Source organism: Caenorhabditis remanei, chromosome IV (assembly GCF_010183535.1).
Source record: "Caenorhabditis remanei strain PX506 chromosome IV, whole genome shotgun sequence".
Taxonomy (NCBI): domain Eukaryota; kingdom Metazoa; phylum Nematoda; class Chromadorea; order Rhabditida; family Rhabditidae; genus Caenorhabditis; species Caenorhabditis remanei.
Window position 1 is genome coordinate 15072159 of NC_071331.1, and position 19012 is coordinate 15091170.

The 19012-nt window shown below is 36.9% G+C and overlaps 4 protein-coding genes across 4 annotated transcripts in view; 1 reads left to right on the plus strand and 3 right to left on the minus strand.

Moving 5' to 3' along the window:
• The window catches only part of GCK72_014213 (uncharacterized protein), a gene marked incomplete at both ends in the record, with an annotated part of 31251 nt that extends 26239 nt beyond the window's left edge, over positions 1-5012 (minus strand). The window contains 9 exons of the mRNA XM_053730184.1: positions 308-787; positions 2553-2654; positions 2701-2846; positions 2891-3063; positions 3109-3185; positions 3438-3864; positions 4002-4264; positions 4316-4636; positions 4872-5012. Coding sequence (XP_053584956.1) covers positions 308-787; positions 2553-2654; positions 2701-2846; positions 2891-3063; positions 3109-3185; positions 3438-3864; positions 4002-4264; positions 4316-4636; positions 4872-5012 — 2130 coding nt within the window. The remainder of the gene's footprint in view (positions 1-307; positions 788-2552; positions 2655-2700; positions 2847-2890; positions 3064-3108; positions 3186-3437; positions 3865-4001; positions 4265-4315; positions 4637-4871) is intronic.
• A 3724-nt stretch (positions 5013-8736) lies between these two features.
• Positions 8737-9265, plus strand: GCK72_014214 (uncharacterized protein; the record flags this gene model as incomplete). The annotated part of the gene is made up of 3 exons (XM_053730185.1): positions 8737-8754; positions 8802-9143; positions 9191-9265. The coding sequence occupies 3 exons, from the start codon at positions 8737-8739 to the stop codon at positions 9263-9265; spliced, it is 435 nt and encodes a 144-aa protein (XP_053584957.1).
• A 217-nt stretch (positions 9266-9482) lies between these two features.
• GCK72_014215 (uncharacterized protein) lies at positions 9483-10825 on the minus strand (the record flags this gene model as incomplete). The annotated part of the gene is made up of 4 exons (XM_003100716.2): positions 9483-9792; positions 9840-10339; positions 10387-10564; positions 10641-10825. 4 exons carry the CDS (start codon positions 10823-10825, stop codon positions 9483-9485), a joined length of 1173 nt encoding a protein of 390 aa, XP_003100764.2.
• A 3936-nt stretch (positions 10826-14761) lies between these two features.
• On the minus strand, positions 14762-16035 carry GCK72_014216 (uncharacterized protein; the record flags this gene model as incomplete). Its single annotated transcript, XM_003100661.2, has 4 exons — positions 14762-15029; positions 15082-15578; positions 15631-15808; positions 15851-16035. 4 exons carry the CDS (start codon positions 16033-16035, stop codon positions 14762-14764), a joined length of 1128 nt encoding a protein of 375 aa, XP_003100709.2.
• Between the last annotated feature and the right edge of the window lie 2977 nt (positions 16036-19012).

Consider the following 19012-nt stretch of genomic DNA (forward strand, 5'->3'; position numbering starts at 1 on the left):
GATCAAAACACATCTCTAACAGTCAGAGAACGGTCAATTATGATGTTTCAAAAAGCAAACAGATCTTTGATCTTTCAATGGATTTGAAGGATAAGTTGTGAGTTTAGAACGTGCAAAAATGCAAGTATTCGAATAGTGTTCTTGGAAATTTACAAGTTTATAACAACAGTTTTTGTTAGATTTGCGAAATGTCAATAAGAATTTTTGAATTTCAAACAAGGGAGTGATTGCGGATATCGGAAGGAAACTTGTGTGTTCGGATACTGAAAATATGTGAGATGCAAGTTTATTTTAAGATAAAACTAACATTACTGCTGGAATTGACTGACGATTTGGAATTCGTTTTCTTCAATTTCGGACTGCCAACATCATCTCTACTTCCTCTTCTTGAATCTGGACCTTCCAAATCTAGAATGCTCCTCAAAAACCGTTCTTTTGCTTCTCCTTCAGGCATTTTCGATAGAATAAATGCATGAATTTGTGATATTTTATGAAGATCAGGCCCCGATGAATTTGCACTTCGCATATTCAACGGATTCGGAGACTGATCTCCTGATGAACGGGCAGCACCTTGTCGGTCAGAAACCGAACGAAGGTTAATCATTCGACGTGGAGCATTAGATGAGGAAGGAGAAGAAGCAGTTGAATGAGATGATTCAAATGGTGGACGAGGTGGCAGACGACGTGAAAACGAAGAAGAAGATGCGCCGTTTGTATGATCAGAGCCATCGTTGCTCGCCGATCTCTTCAGAAGATTCTGGAGATACGATCCAGGCGTGTAGTTCATCTTGACAGAACTATTCGTTAGTCACGCCAATATTTACACCAGATTCTGTCCCTTTTTATCGATAGGGACAGTGAAAATGGGGATTTGGGAATGGAATATTTTAAACAAGAAATGTTGAAAATCCAGTTCTGAAGATGAGCTTTTCGGCGAGCAGGCCAGAAGAATTTATTTCTCTGAAGATCTCAATAAGAAAATAAATTGGAAGAGGAAGGATATAAGAGAGTATACATTCATAAACTTTTTCTTATTGATGATCAAGAGAAGAAGTCATAGACTTCAGAATTTTAAAAAATTCTCAGAACAATGTTCTACTCTATTATTGAAAAAGTAATCAAAGAGATGCTAGATATCAAAAATTTCGATTGTCAGAAATCTAAAAAGATGTTTATTTGTTTTTAGTAATTCGAAATGGTTTTTGGAATGAATGTAGGGGAAGAGAATAGAAAACTGTTGTTTTATTTTCAATGAAAATTGTAGCTTTAACAAAAATTCGAATGAAAAACTTCATTTAAAAATTTTTTTATTGAAAACACTTTCTGAGAACCTTTTTCAGAAAATTAGTTGTTTTATAACTTTCTCAGAAAGATAAGTTTATTCATTGAAATTAAAAGTGAATGTTTCAATTAAAAATTTCAATTTGAAGTAGCCAGAATCAAAATAATAAAAAATCAACTGAATGAATTGTCGGAAACTTGAAAGTTCTGTATGAAAATATATATCCAAAACACTATCCTATTAATCAGATTAATTGAGAAAAATAAAAATGAAAACGTTTTTTTTCTACAATGAGATAACATCATGTGTGAACTATTGTTTGAGTGCATCTCAAAAATGCTCAAGATGTTACCAGCTACTAGACTAATGTCAATCTTTGCACTCCTACACTTTTCGACGGCTTTTCAATCTTTGAACACGGAGTATGATGTATTCAAATTTCAATTTTAAAGAAAAATATCAGAGAAAAAAGTAAAAAAAATGTCTGCGCAACAGTCGTCTAGTCACCAAAAAGTGGTAGTCGGGAGGTCCTAACCATGTCTTTTTTCTCAGGTCGAATACCATAGAATAGAGAGAAATAGTGTAAGAGACGAAGAGACGCAGACATTCTTCATTTCGAAATGATGTAGGAGGAGAAAAAAGGAAACTCGGCAGCTTCATAGGTACTTGTGTCTTTTTCGAGTACCGTTTGTCACTTTTGTCGGAGGGAATAGTAAGCCGACTTGTAGAGACATCCGACATTCTACACGTTTTTCTGCATTTGTACTGGCAAGAGCAAAGTCACTTTTCTCTCTTTTAACCAAATTATTTGAGTGAAGAAAGTGTACAGTAAGTAGGCCAAACTGATCAAGAATCATAGAGTTCTTCCAAGAACAGATGATTCTAGTTTTTCGAGTCAAAGTGCATTTTAAAATTACTATTGGTCCTTTTAGTATCAATCAACAGTATCTATAAATCATCTAGTGAGATCAAAGAATTCATCCAATCTCGTAAGAGTCTAGAGATCGCATTGCAAGAGTATTGTTACAAATACAATCTGAGCAACCCACTATTTGTTAGTTTCCATTCAATTCAAACCATTCTCAATCATTCAAACCACTCCTTCTCCCTTACTTCTAAACATTTTTTGGTTTTCGATCTCCCCAAATACCACGTCACAAAGTTGTTTCTCCGTTTCCGAACTACACACAAATACTTGTTTATCCATATCCAAACAATACTTTTCGTCAAGTATCTCCCTATGGTTTTTGTTCATTTTTCAGTAACTTACCTCATCTGGATCCGGTCGAACACTCGAACTTCTCTTCGTCTCAACTTCAGAAGCATCGGAACGTACGCTCTCAGAAAGTGCACTCTTTTTTGCTTGTGGTGCCTGAAAATTTAAAATTACGAATACTTTATTTATTTAAAATACTCACTGGACTCTTGCTCTTCGACTTGCTTCTTCTGGCAACTCGCTTCTTTGTCTCAGCTTGAAGAGTCTGCGATACTCGCCTGTCTTCTTCTTCTTTTTGATATTCATCTTCCAGATCTTTTCTATGTTTCATTAGTTCTTCTTCCACGTCTTAAAAAATAGAGACAGCATGAAAATAAGAAAAAATGACATACCAGACTGTTCAACTTTCACCATTGCACTACTTTGACCATCTCCATAATCACATTTTGCATGACATTTATAGAGACCTGACTTCTCTTCGGTCAAGTTGTTCACTTGAAGTTTTGCTATCGAACCGTTGAACGACTGGGAATACTCGGAAGAATTTCTGACCAATGTTCCATCTCTGAAACTTGTATTTTGGCCATTTGTTGATAGGGTAATAGCGTACCTGTACCACTCGATGATAGTGGATGAATGGCATTGCCATTGGACTTCCAAAACAACAGATCCACCAACTCGGCCAGTCTATAAATGAATTCAAGTTCTCATTTCTCTGTCTTCTCTTTTGTATAATTAGTTTAAATTGTACTAGAATCCCGAAAAATTTCGAAACTTTTGCTCTATTTCAATTTTTTTTCCCTTCGTTCACATCTGGTATGAATGGGCTGCCAATTGAGATTTTCGGAGAACTCTTTTTCAAATCAAAAACGTAGGCAAACGAGTGAATCGAAGATCAAGAGTTTCGTGGGAAGAAAAAGAAAAAGAAAGAGTTCTCACCTGGGACCTACTGGCTTCAAGAACGATTGGTGGCCTCGTGTATTTTTCACGCGAGGTATCGTGAACCTGTTGAGATGATGCAGATCCTCCAGATGTAGCTGTGTTTGTTGTCGTAGTCGTACTTGTTGCTGATCCGGAAGCACTTGCCGCTCCACCGGTTCCAGCGGCAGCTGCAGTTCCAGCAGCACCACCTGTCTTACTGGTTTTTCTAGAAGGTGTTGGTGATGGACTCTTTCTTGATGGTGACTTTCTTGCGGATGGACTTCCCGCTCGAAGTTTCTTTTCATCACCTCCTGGAGGCGGTAATCCATCAGGTTTTCGTTTCGATGCTCCTGATACTTGATCTACTTCCATCTTTTCTGTTCTACTCGATCGGCGGGACTCCGATTGTGACACTTCGTCGTTCACTGGGGTTGATGTTCGGGATCTGAAATATCGAGATTTTGGATTAGAAATCACAACTGAAAATATGCAACAAACGATAAATGCAGTCAGATTTTCAAATACTATTTTTCAGATAATAAAAGACTCTTATGTGGTTTGAATAATTGAAAAAAAGCTCACCGTAACTTCTTTGATGGAGATCCTTCTCTCGGTTTCAATGTTCTTTTTGGAGTTCCTTCCCTGGATTTCATTGATTTTTTGGGGGAAGAAGGACGACTTCCTGGACCACGGGACGATGGTCTTGGTGAAGCAGTTGATCGTTTTCTTTCTTGTCTTTCAGCTGGATCTGGTTCTTCAAAGTTCAATGCCAAGTTGGCATTTGTTTCTCCTTGATCGTTCCTTATGTTACATCGATACTGTCCTGCGTCAGAGGATGATGGACCCTGAATATAAAGAAATGATTAGTAGATAATTGAAAATGAATAATGACTCACTCTAATCTCCAATTGACACAAAAATGTTTGATCACCGAGATCACTGAAAATGGCATGATACAGACCACCCATACTCAATGGAACTCCATCTTTCATCCATTTTGCGACTGGAGTTGATGCACTTTTCACTTTACATTCCATTACAATTAAAGCTCCACCGTCTTTTGGAATAATTCGTGGTTTTCCGACAAAAGATGGGCCACGGGACTTGGCTTCATCTCCTCCAGCGCCAGCGAAATTCAGATTTATATTGGCGTTCGATTCACCCAATTGATTCTTTGCTGTGCATTTGTAGGCACCTCCATCGCCTGCGTTTGGTTCCTGAAATCACAGAATGCTTATTCAAACTGCTCAGTTTCTCCAGAAATAATTAGAATTCTGAATTCACACTGATTTGATCCAAATCCCTAGCTACAATGTTCTATTTTATTGTGTTTTGTTTCCCCAAACTTTTCCCTTCTTTTCCAATTTCGCAACATATCCTTATCTTCTTATTCTTCTTCTTTCATGCAACTGCTTCGACATTTGATACTTTCAAAAACTTCATTTCTCTCACCTTGATAACTAATGTCGCTTTGTACAGACTTCCTCCTAATGGTGTCAATGTCTGTACAACTCTTCCAGAAGGTTCTAGAAGATTTCCAGAATGTTGCCAGGCGATTGTTGGTTGTGGATCCGCCTCGAGATGACATTCCATCAACAGATCACCCTGCAAATCATCATTTTTTGCAATTTCAATTGATGAGTTCAATGTTTCTCTTGTTTACACTCGATATCTCAGGTATCCTAACGAGACTTGACGTCACACCAAAACATCAAAACAAGATGATCCCCCGCAATTTGTTGACACTGATTGGAAGGATTTAACAATGTTATCAGAGAGGTATCTTTCGGTTGTAAAAAAAAGTTCTTAGTAGTTTTTTAAGAGTCTTTTTTGTTACTTTCCACCGTTTTTTGTTCCAGGGTATCATCTTTTTCACCGACTTCAAGAGGGTGTTTGTGTACTTCAATGGATCAAATTTCATATATTTTTCTCAAGAAAAAAGAGCACGTGGTCTCAAGTAATTGTACCAACATGTTCGTGTTTGAGGGGTTGTTATGAAACGATCGTTTTAACTGATATAAGGGAAATGCGCATGTAAAAAAATGGGAGTAATGTTGCAGTCATGTTTCCTTCAGCAGTTAAAAGTTGGAAAAAAACAGGCAAAACAGTGAATCATTTTGCAAGAGTACCTAAAAATCATGGGAATAACTTGTCCTCTTTTCAAAATGTTCAACCAGATTATTCATTATTTCAAAAGTTTTAAAAGTTTAGTTTGCTTCAGTAATTACAAGTACCTAGTTTCAAAAGTGTTCCAACTTGAAAAAACTATTCGAAAAACTACGAACGGTCAATATTTACACTTTCTCTCTCTCTTTCTTTATTGTTCGTTTGCTCTCAGCTCGTTATCTTGTTACAAATCCCTTCCAATTTATTTCTTGCGTTCAGTCATTTTCTAAGTGTTTTGCGGTCAGGTTCAAGCTTCTACTCTTTCTCTTCTTCTTCTTTTTTTCTCCGGTAGTCTTTTTTCATCTACGGATTCCTGGGGGCTCACTGCATTGCTCCTCTCGGCATTGCTGTCTTTGAGCCCGTGAAAGCCGTAAAGCGACGAGAAGCACACGGCAAACCGAGCATCAAGAGAGATGCTAGGCGAGAAATAGCGCGGGAACTCGTGGAGCCCGTCGGCCAGTTGGCTTTCGGGCATCGCCCCCACAATACACTAGGACTTGCGATGATCAGTAGAAAGAGACACAGACGATACGGGATCCTGCCATCATTTGCCATGAGCCATGTGGCTCTGCAGGGCATGGCCACAAGAAAAAAGAGAGATATAGAGAAAGAGCCGGAACATAGGTGATATGTATACAATAGTACGTGTCAAAAAATGTAAAATTTTTGGGAAAAAAGAACTTACAGTCGGTGTCTGTTGAATCGATGGTTTTTGAGTAAAGCGCGGTGCGCCAACCATGGTCGCAATGGGGTGGGTCGGCGCACGTCTTCAAATTCGATCAGTTCTCTCTTCTAATGGCAACGTTCGCACATGCACATTCACTCCACAGATCGATTATTCTGCGGGTGATTCTAGATGGCTCGTTTCTGAAGTTCAGGGAATAGGGCAGGTTGAAAAAACTTTAAAAAAGGGAATGACGAGGTCAAAACGTTGAAAGTGGATTGGATGATTGAGCGGAGAATTAAGAATCTGGTTGTGCTAGGAACGATATATTTCTATTGAACGGTACATAGAAAAAAGTAGGTCACTTCTCTGTTGGAATTGCAGAAAAATGGCTTTTTCGAATTTCCAAAAGAACTGCTCCTCTTTACAAATATATGTATATAAGGAATGTTTATGAATGTAACGGAATTTAGACATTTTCATATGTCTCATGAGAAAATGATGTGATAAAACTGGAAAAAAATCATGAACTGGGGGACGAAAATTCAATTCTGAAAGTGTGGAAATGCACCAAACAGCCGAAACCATCGAGACATTCCACAAACTCGGATACTGTACTTTGTATCAGAAAGGTTCAATATCAGAAAGAACCCAGAAAACGTGAAATTCGATAGACTGGAAGAATTAAAAACAAGGATGTCATTTGTCTAGAGGGAACATATTGTCGATTTGTTAACTTAAGTTTGGAAGGACTTTCTTGTTGAGAATTGAAAACAGAGAAGTAGCTAAATGTCAACAATCAGTGAACTTTTCAAAACAGTTGTTAGAAAAGGAATAAAGAAAGTTTCATTTTTTACAAGAAGTTATACGAGAAGATTACAAGAAGATTTTATGGAAAAAAAACTCAAAAGTTCAGATCTCATGAACGATATCATGTTTATTAATATGGTTTGAATCCCACAAAAGTGAAGATGCACAGGGAAATGAAACATTCTAATTCATGATGAATAGCGTCATCACTGAACGGAAAGTAAAAGATATTTTGAGAACACTCATCCTCAGAACGAAGTAAAAAACAGTAACCTAATCCATTCTCACATGACAATCAGAAGGAAGTTAGAGAGTAAACAGAATGAGGAGACTTAAAGAAAGATAAGAAACGTTGAGTCATACTGTAACTCATTCCAAACTAAAATAGAAATATGAAACAAGTGTTCGAAAGTGGATCAGTGGTTTCTTGTAATAAGGTGGGTGCGTGCAAATAGCGACGCCCCGATTTTGTGTGTGTCTGTTGAAAAAAAATCATAACGATGTAAGTGGAGGATGAGAAGTGGGAGAAGGCGCCCGCAGGTCCCTGCTATTTCAAAGTTGAAGATGCATGAAATTTGAGCAGTGAAACGGGGAAAAATGATGAGATTGTCTCCGGAAACAAGGTAGGAAAACAGAAAAAAGTGACTAATTGCAGAAGAACCTATCTTGATTGTCTGAAGAAGTCAGTAACACACATACCGAAGATTCTTCTGAGAACGTAAACTTTTTTAGTGCCACGTCATTTAAAAAAGTTACTACGAAGAGGACAACGGACCTAGAAACATCTGGCAGATAAAATAGAAACGTTTAAAGTCGGAAAGGTCGTAAATTGTAAATTCTGAGAACATTTTAGGATTTCTGGTTGTTTTCTTGGAATCATGGTTGGAGTGGTACATCGAAAGTAAGGAGCAACGAATGGTTCTGAAACATTCGGTAAAAATATTATAGTAAATATGTGAAAGCAATAGTATGATCGAAATGCCACAAACAAAGACGCTCGAGGGCATCGGAGGGAGAGAGATGTGGATAAAGGCACACATGAAAGAGGAGGCGACGGCGCGGGGAGCATCAGCAGCTCGCGGGAGCCCACACCACTCTGCAGAAATAGTACGGTAAGAGGAAGAGACGCAGATGAGTCGAGGGGGCGGCGCCCGACGAACGGCATCAAAGAATAGAGTGGGTGAGAAGAAGAGACGGAGATAAGCGGCGATCCAACGGGAAAAAATAATGAGATGGTCCCTTGGCACACACAGAGAGAAGTTGATGCCATTGACAATGGACTTTGAGAGAAAGAGAACGGAAAGGTGATGAGAATGAGATTGATTGCGCGAAACTGAGAGATGGGTCATAGGTGCAAACGTGACAGGTGGCAATGGGGAGGAGCTCTTTTTTGAGATATTGATCCGATTGAATGAATAACAAATGAATTGGAATTAGTTCAATGTCTTTTACAGTGAGTCACTACTTTGGACAGTTCAATTCTTTCATTTACTGCTGATCACATTTATATTCATAAAACCAGAGCACATGGGTTTTCTGAAAAGAAAATTCTTAATATTAATAACGTGCTTCCACGGGTCAACGGAATCAACACGTGGCATTTCATCGGATGGAATTCTTATCGAACTGAAATATTTCTGAACGATTTAAAAGCCAGAGAATCTATTTCTTGAACAAATGCGATCTCCTACTCTGGTAATATTCACCATTTCTAACTATCAAATTCTCTATATTTCATTCAGAAAGAACAACCTCCATTGGCTCCACTGAGCTCATGCTCCTCCTCTGGTTCTGATTTTCTGACCAGTTCAACGACGAGCGGAACAACAGAAAGTTCTGGAACTTCTGTCAGTTCAATCAAATCTTCAGATACAAATTATGGAGTTGCTTCACTTAAAAGTGATTGTAGTGACGATGCGATGGGAACTTATCTGTCTCCAGAAGAAGCGAATTGGCTCAAGTTGGCTCACGAGTACACTGCATCTGAGAAGCCATTCAAAGAACAAAAGGGATTTCATGTTGCTCGGAAATTGAGAACTTGGCATCCGAAAAGAAGTGTTTCGTGGAGTTTTCTTCGTAGATTGGTCAGTTTTATAGGATATATCCTGCTCATTTGTTTTATTTCTTTCAGTACAACGGTCGCCAGGATATGAAAGAAGAACAACTAGCAAATATTGCTGACATGAGTATTGAAGAGAAGAAATGATCTTTCAAACTATTTGAAATAAATGTGTGTTTAATAGTATGTTTCTGATTGACCGATTAGCATCCAATTGGATTTGAAAATAATTTATTTTGTACATTTGAAACGAAAAACAATAAATTAGAAACAAAAATGAGTAAAACGAAATGAAAACAGTTTGGCTGTCTACAATTTGAACAAATAAAATTAAAGCTATTTAACTATTTTTGAATTCAATTAATCAACTTCTAGCCGGCTTCTTCTTATCCTTTTTGGCGTTTTTCTTTTGATTTTTCTTTTTCAGCGCCTCTCGTTTCGCCGAATCTTTTTTAGCTGGAACCATTTTTTTTACCGGAGATGCCTTCTTTGGTGGTGAAGCTTTCTTGGCTAGTGCTCTCTTTTGGAATGACTTCTTTGGTGCAGACTTCTTTTGTGGAGATTGTTTTGGAGCAATTGGTTTCTTTGGTGGACTGTGTCTAAGATCTCTTTTCTTTGAATCAGAAACTTCTCCTTTCTTAGTCTTCTCTTGTGCTGTCTTCGCTATTGGACGACTGAAAATATAATTTAACTCTCAAAATATTTCCCACTGAAAACAAACCTCTTCGATTGTCCAGCAGTGGATTCTCTCAACATATTAAATTGAATTGCAGCAGTGTCGAATTCAGTTTGTTCGTGATTCATTCCATCAACTTTGTATTCATGTGCACCTGCGAATTCAGATGCTTTCTTTCCACACGCCAAATATCCAACAACAAAGTCTGCAGTTGAAGCAATATTGAAACTCTTATATGTTGACTCGTAGTTCTTGAACCAGTTGATATCATTCAAAAATTTAGAACCACACATTAATCCAGTGTTCATGTTGCAAATATCGAAGAATGGAAGCATACAGAGATGAGATCCCTGATTGGCTCCAGCTACAGAAATGTACGTGTGAACTTTCGATTGAATAGATGGTCCTAATTCAACATTCGGATCATCAACACATTTTCCTCCGAGAATCGCTTTTCTGGCTATTGGAGAACCCATTGAATATCCGATAATGTTTACTTGTGGAGCTCCAGTGTACTTGAGAACAGCTTCGATGAAACGACGAATCTAAAAAAAACTGTTTCAATCTCATTGAATTCGCTGTTAAAACATACATGTCTGACATGTCCACAACTCATGGCAACATTCAAATTCATTTTTTCCACACCTCTCCCCCAAGTTGTAGCAAATAGGTATGTACGTGTGAACCCAAGCGTACCGAAATCCCGGACAATTTTCCACAAACTACCGGCTTCATTGTTCAACCCGTGAACCAAAATGGTTGGGCGATCTCTGGAAAAAGACTATGAACACGAAACTTGAAAACAAGCTCATTTTGCATTTCTTTACTCAGGCTCCTTTCACTTACTTTGGTTCTTGTGTAAGAACTCCTCCTCCAAAACTTCCAGTGATTAAATCATCTCTAACAAATGCTGCAACTTCTTCTGGCTTATAATTTTCTTTCATCCAAGCCAGGAAATGTGGACTAAGGGCATTTCCACAAGCTGCTAAGTCCACGACACCAAGTGCAACAACTACAGTAATCCAATTCATTTTCAGTTCAATTCCTGAAAAATATGAAGATCAGTTTTGATTGCAACCGTCAAAAAAGAAACCTTTGAAAGGATTTTGAATGGTGCCATCGTTTTTTCTTCCAATTCTTTTATATAATCTTCCTTCCAAGCATGTCCTCCGTACTCATTGGGGGGCGTGGCCGAAAAAACCTTATTTCCAGATTCGGAGGGACACGGCATATCAAAAAGGAGTGAGAAAATTAATGGCTGGTGAGGATGGCAACCGGATAGCCTCGTACTGACCTTCGAAAGGTAAAAGCCGGGCTTATCAATGACAGATTGGCAGAAGCAAGAAATGAGATGAAAGAGGAGGAAAAGAAAATGGAGGAGAGGGGGAAACGGTAGAAGACAGGAACAGAATGTTGTCTGCGCGGAAAGAAGAAGAATGGCAGATGGACAATGCAATCAGGAGAAATGACGAAACTTATGGTTTGGAAAGAAAAAGTAATCGACTATTGGCATTCCGGATGAAATTGGAATTTCAATTTTGTACATCGCCATCATGAACAAACTACACTTTTTGAAATATAAACATATGGAAATTTAAGTTGAAGTGGACGTAGATTATTGTTGAAACAAGTGTAATACAGAATGTAATCGAAACTCATGGAGATGTTTCGACAAACGACAATTGTATTTAACGAAAAAGCCAGTCTTTTCGGGTTTCAGACTCTTCAAAGAATCGCATGTAATAATCGTTATACTGGCTCAGTATAAAACAATCAAGGCTTGCCCCAATTTTTACAAATCTCTTTTATTCATTGAACTTTACAATTAAATGTCCGTTAACTTTTCATACAGTTTCAGAGCAATTTCAAATCGATTCAAATTATTTTTGACCAACTCCGATATTTTTGACTTCGTCTTCAAATCTTTCCGATTGTTTGTTCACTTCCTCATTCTTACAATTAATCTGACTTGGATCCGATGAAAACGATTCACAAAGAATAAATTGTCCTGACTTTTCGGTATTTGCATTTGTTCAAATTCGAATATAATCCGATTGAATACCAAAAAATCAAGGACATTTCATAAAGATCTTTTTTGCTTTCTGCTGATCATCTCGAAAACTTTGAAGAAGGAAATCGAACCAAACATTTCCAGGGATTCTGTTTTCCTAGAGATCTTAATTCTCTAGTCTGGACAAATCATCTCCGCGAGTAGTTCCAGCCAGATTATCCTGTGTTTCATATCAATCAAACCACACCAAATTGTGTATTCACAATGCGAGGGAAGAATTAGATTCGTCTAGAAGCGTGATGAAAAAATCGAGTATTTTCACCCGTCCATAGTCTATACGCATCACTATTGATACCGTATCTTTTCGATATTTTTTGTCGGTCTTTCGTATTGTGGAAGTGATCTCTTGAACTGGATATCGGACTAATATCCCACGTAGACACAGTATCCATGACGGAGAAAAGAATTTGAATCGAGGTTGATATGAGAGAAATATACATTTTAGAAGTGAAAGCTGACGCAGAAGATTCTAAACTTCCAACCAGATACAGAAGCACCAATACGGTGAGACATTTGACGTGTTTCAACAGAAACCCATATTTCTTTCGTTTTGTTACCGATTAAAGTTTATCTTGATCAACCATAATCTTTCTGCTCTTTCTCACATCAGTTGTTTTCGTAAAAGTATTCTGAAGCAGCAGCGGGAAAAACACAAATGGTAATAAAATGATACCCATTTTGAAACCTAGTTTACTCTGATGACATTCCGTTCTGACCGAACACGAAACGGCCCATGACTTGATCGATAAGGGAGCATGTTGCTCGAGACTGCGGAATTCTTGAAAAGTATTTACAAAGGATCCTAAAAGTTAGCGAATTTACGATAATTTAAAAGTAGAGCCAATTTTCAGACACCCGAAACATCATCCATTGTATCTTCATCAAATCGATTACGGTAGGACATGTAAGTTAAAGTCTAAAGATACATAACAATCTGTTCAGTTTTCTAACACTCAACCTATAGGAAAATAAACCAGATGCCAAAATTTCGAATTCATCCAACAACGTCAAAAGGCGGAGTCTCGATTTTCAATGATTCTCGAGAATAAGATGATACGATTTAAATGAACTTCGTTGCGTATTGATGTCACTTTCGAATCAGAATAGTGTGAACTCATTTTGAGTGTTAGGGACAATCAGAATGCAATCAAAGGAAGAAAGAAAAGTGAGTTCAGTTTATTGTTTTTTTTTTCATAACAATCTCATAAAGTAAGCTACCGTACTCGAGATCATTTTTAGAAAAATTTGCAAAAAAAATGTCTGAGAATTGAACAATTAGAAATTCTGAATTTTATTCTACATTAACGCAAAGTCAATCAAATATATTAACTCCGAACCCAGATGTCTTTGATAGTTTTGATTTCACTGGTTTTCTCCATTGGGACAGCGTCTGTATAGTCTGTTCAATCATCGGAACACAATTTTCTCATTATCGTTTTCTCTCCGTTCTGATACATCTGCAATGATATATTATCTGTGTTCTCTACGCACGCATTTCTCCTTTTTTTGCATCAAAACACAACTTTTCACTCTTTGAATCATATTGATGTCGTCGCTTGTAGTCTTATCTCTTCTAATTCATTGTCCTTTTCATTAATAGATATTGGACGGCAGACGGGTTTAGGTTGCGCAGAAATGGAGAGGAAATAAGCGCAAAGATCAGAAAAGTATCAGATTAACTAACGAGGGAGTGTGATTTATTCGAAGTGCGATTATTCCAAGTTTTTGAATATTTGATTGATTGATCGTGATTGCAAAAAGTTAGTCTGGATTGAAAAAGTGTTTAGGAACTTCTAAGTATTAGAATATATTGTCAATTTTAGTATAACTTAACTAGGTATTCAAACAAGCTAGTTATAGAAACCAGGAACCTGTGTAGTTAGTATTTTGAATTATTGAAACAAGCGTTTTCAATACATTGAAATTCGAAGAAAACGGGCTGGCCACAAGGATCTTGTCCGAATCCGAACGGAACGGTCGAAGATTGAAGAGTAAGCGGCAGTAGATGATAATTCTGATAAACCTCACTTATATGTTTTGTTTTACTGGGTTTGATTTCCAATTGAACTTTCGATTTTAATGAAAAAAACCAACAATAGACATCAGAAAAACTACGAGATTAGAAATAATTTGTCAATGGAACAAATATATTAATGCTGTTTGAAAACATAAAACAGTTCTAGGTGAAAATTTCAACGAAAAATCATGACTTCAAATTTTTTAAATAGGTGAGATATGTAACCTATATACCAAGTTCAAAAAAAACTCAGCAAGAGTTCATGTAGTAATGTCAGGTGACAGGTTTGTGAATTAGTCTATAAGGAGGTACGAGAATTATTTTTGAAGTTTGCCATTGTTTCGGAATGAATTCTCGCCATGACGGCGCTCTAGGAAGCAGAATCAGAAATTTCGTGGATTGAAATTGAGACATAGTTTTGCTTCAGTCTCTTAGGATTTCAACGTTCATTTCTGACTTGGATGACTATCAATACAATCATTGTGCTCGATTTGAGCAGTTTTTTCTTTTGCCACTATTTCAGATTGATGAGATTATAACTTCTCAACAATAAGCTATGCAGTTTTTGAGCTATCTGAGATATGGAGCAGGATTTCTCGAAGTGTATCAGTTCCGCTTGAAACCGTCAAGTTGAACTAGTATTGGAGATAGTACTGTAGACGGCGAAGAGGATGAACGACTAAAGGTAGAAGCTCTAACGGTTTAAAACAATTCCAAGTGACACAACACATATACAGGAGAATATGCGTAAAGGAGTTCATTTTGTACATTTGAAATACACAATAAATTAGAAACAAAATAAAAGACAACATGGTAACTATCTACATACATCTTGAGCAAATTAAATTAAAGCTTTTTAAAATTTCCAATTTAAACTTTTCAGTGTTTAGCTGGCTTCTTTTGATCCTTCTTGGTGTCTCTCTGCTGATTTTTCTTCGATGGAGCAGCACGTTTTGGTGGTGAAGCCTTCTTGGCTGGTGCTCTCTTTTGGATTACCTTCTTTGGTGCAGACTTCTTTTGTGGAGATCGTTTTGGAGATTTAGGTTTCTTTGGTTCAGTGTGTCTAACATCTCTTCTTTTCGAGTTCAAGTATTTCTTCACATCAGCAAATGCGTTCTTTTTCTTATCTTCTTTCACACTTGGCCGACTGAAAGTACTTATATCTCATTAACACAAATGTGTGTCATTTCAAAACAAACCTCTTCGACTGTCCAGAAGTTGATTCTCTCAACATTTTCAATTGAATTGCAGCAGTATCGAATTCAGTCTGTTCATGGTTCATTCCTTCAACTTTGTATTCATGTCCACCTGCGAATTCAGATGCTTTCTTTCCGCAAGCCATGTATCCGACGACGAAGTCTCCTGTTGAAGCAAGATTGAAGCTCTTGTATGTTGACTCGTAGTTTTTGAACCAGTTGATATCATTCAAGAACTTCGAATTGCATGCCAATCCAGTGTTCATATTACAAATCTCCAAGAACGGGAACATGCAAAGTTGAGATCCCTGATTGGCTCCAGCTACAGAAATGTACGTGTGAACTCTCGATTGGATAGATTGTCCCAATTCAACATTTTCATCAACACATTTTCCTCCCATGATGGCTTTTCTGGCAATTGGAGAACCCATTGAATATCCGATAATGTCTACTTGTGGTGCTCCGGTGTACTTGAGAACAGCTTCGATGAAACGACGAATCTAAAGGAACGAACTCATTTTTAGCCATTTTAAGATGTTCAATTGAACATACATGTCTGACATGTCCACAAGACATTGCTACATTCAGATTTGTTTGCTCAACTCCTCTTCCCCAAGTTGTAGCAAATAGGTATTGAGTGGGATGTCCAGCAGCAGCGAAATCACGAGCGATTTTCCAGAAGCTACCGGCTTCATTATTCAATCCATGAACAAGAATGACAGGTCTATCACTGAAAAAAAATACTTTAAAAGTTTTCCTTGCAACGACTTACGTTGTCTCTTGTGTAAGAACTCCTCCTCCAAAACTTCCAGTTGTCAGCTCATCTCTAACAAATGCTGCAACTTCTTCTGGTTTATAATTTTGTTTCATCCAAGCCATGAAATGTGGATGAATGTTATTTCCACAGAATGATAAATCTACAACAGCAAGTGCCAAAGCTACAGTAATCCAATTCATCTTGATGATTGCTTCGGTCTAGACCCTGAAATGTTTAGTTTATTATTATAATTGCTTATAAAAGAAACATTTGAGTGAATGATTTTGTCGTTTTTTCTTGAATTCTTTTATATTATCTCCCTCACATCTTGTCCTCCATACTCAAAGGGGCGGAGTCAGAAAATATTTCCAGATTTTGGTTTGAGGGAAACTTCTTACGCCATATCAAAAAGAGGATGTACAAAATTAATGGGCGGTGCGGATATTAACCGGCTAGAATTTTTCTACTGACCTTCGAAAGGTAAAAGCCGGGCTTATCAATGACAGATTGGCAGAAGCAAGAAATGAGATGAAAGAGGAGGAAAAGAAAATGGAAGAGAGGGGGAAACGGTAGAAGACAGGAACAGAACGTTGTCTGCGCGGAAAGAAGAAGAATGGCAGATGGACAATGCAATCAGGAGAAATGACGAAACTTATGGTTTGGAAAGAAAAAGTAATCGACTATTCCGGATGAAATTGGAATAACGTTTCTGATGTATCCTTAGTCGTCAATAGACTCCTTATTCATATTGGTTATATAAGACGGTTGAAATTTCAAAATTTTTTGCTAGCGAATTAAAAAAATAGATTTCTATAAATAATCTGTACTGAAAGTACAATATTTCCGTGAATTTGAACAATTATGCAATAAACTGGCAATTGCTAGAAAAAGTTGCACGTGAAGCACAGAGTTTTCCAACTTTGATCTGTTCACGTCATTTTCTGTTCTTTTTTCAAAGTTTGTTCAAAAGTACAAGTACAGAATCGGTATCAATACCGATTCTGTGAAATTCCTCCAGATTCGGTATGCATACCGATTCTGTACTCTGCATAAAAGGTCACGTGAAAAAAAGGATTTATCCAAGTTTATTCAAAAGTACAGAATCGGTATCGATACCGATTCTGTACTTCTGTACCAAACAACAATTCTGTATAAAAGGTCACGTGAAATATTGAAAATCCACGGTTTCGTATTGTCAAATTTTATTTATGATATTTTCGTTTACGTGGATTCAAATCTGATGTTCATCGAGTGGATAAACTGACAAAAATGACAATTTTCGATGGATAATCACCTAGATTTTGTTATTCGATTTTGAACAACTTCACATTTTCTTACTATAAAAGGAAACACTTTAAAACCTTTTTTGCAATGTTCATTAACACAAACTTTTTTGTGTTGTTGAATAAGAAAATGTGAAGTTGTTCAAAATCGAATAACAAAATCTAGGTGATTATCCATCGAAAATTGTCATTTTTGTCAGTTTATCCACTCGATGAACATCAGATTTGAATCCACGTAAACGAAAATATCATAAATAAAATTTGACAATACGAAACCGTGGATTTTCAATATTTCACGTGACCTTTTATACAGAATTGTTGTTTGGTACAGAAGTACAGAATCGGTATCGATACCGATTCTGTACTTTTGAATAAACTTGGATAAATCCTTTTTTTCACGTGACCTTTTATGCAGAGTACAGAATCGGTATGCATACCGAATCTGGAGGAATTTCACAGAATCGGTATTGATACCGATTCTGTACTTGTACTTTTGAACAAACTTTGAAAAAAGAACAGAAAATGACGTGAACAGATCGAAGTGAAGCAAATTTGTTCTACATCATGATTTTTCACACATTTTTGAACGAAGTCTAAAACTAAAAAATAAATATGTACTAGTACAAAATTTCTCAATTTTTAAGAAAATAAGTTCGTGAGCAAGAAATTTTGAAATTTCGACCGTCTTATATCTTTATTTCTGGAACTAACTTTGCGTGACAGTCACATTGTTTTAAGAATGTTCAAATTCTCGAATCTGAAATGAGAAAACAGAAATCAACACGTTCTATAAGAAGTCAACAGTTCCTACTCATTGTGGGAAAGAAATATTGGAATCATGAAGAGTTGTTGTTTTGATAATGTCCCAGCTTTCTTATAGCTTATTATCTTTCTAATTGACAATACATTGAAAAAAATTTGATCTGAAGCCTCATTGGTCGTGTTAAAAATCAAAAAGATTCTGTCTCGCCAATATAATTGAACCGTCTGAATGACAGTTCCGATGTACCGTTTTCCAATGAAACAGAGTTCATGAAATCATATATTTTTCATTTGTCTGCTGTTTAGATCGGAGTTGTTTCATATATTATGTTATCCTTCCTTTTAGCCTTCCTCTTTTCCGTTTATTGACAATAAAAAAGATTTCCAAAGCATGCAGTTAGATGACTTTTAAAATGTGTCTGTATTCTTTGAAATCCATTTTAATCCTATTCTTTAGAAACAAAGTATCAAGGACACTTCGAAACTTCTGATCTAACTGTTTGGATGATCAATAAGAACTATGAACCTATTCTGTAGGTAGAAAAAAAGCAAAAAAATAGTTTTCAAAGATCTCCGAGAATCCATTTTCCATTGTTTTCAAGTTCGTATATGAACGGTATTTCATATCAAAGAAGCCGAAGCAAATCCCCTTTTCGACTTTAGGAAGTTTATTGCTAAAATGATATCATGTCTCGTTGTCCATGGTATATACATCCACCTGACACTTCTTTTATTTTTATATTTACGTTGATCACTTGGATTTGGGTTGGTCTCTTGAACTGGATGCTTGAAAGAAATATCACGTAGATACGGTATGATAGATGAAATGAAGAATTCGGATAGAGGTTGATCTAAGATATGAAAACGGTTTGGGAGTGATAATCAGGCTTATATCATCGCCAATTCCCAACATCCAACCAATCAGAGAAGCACTGATACGGTAAGACAAGAAGAAGAAGATGAAGAAGGATTTATTCAGATTGAATCCATTCTTGTATATATTTCATGCTTTTTATGGAAACAGGTGAGTCTGTACTAGAAGAAAACAAGGTACGTATGATAGTATAGTGGTTTGACTAGCAATATTTTCTGATTCTATGTTTTTTAGTTTCAGATTCTGATTGAGCGGGAT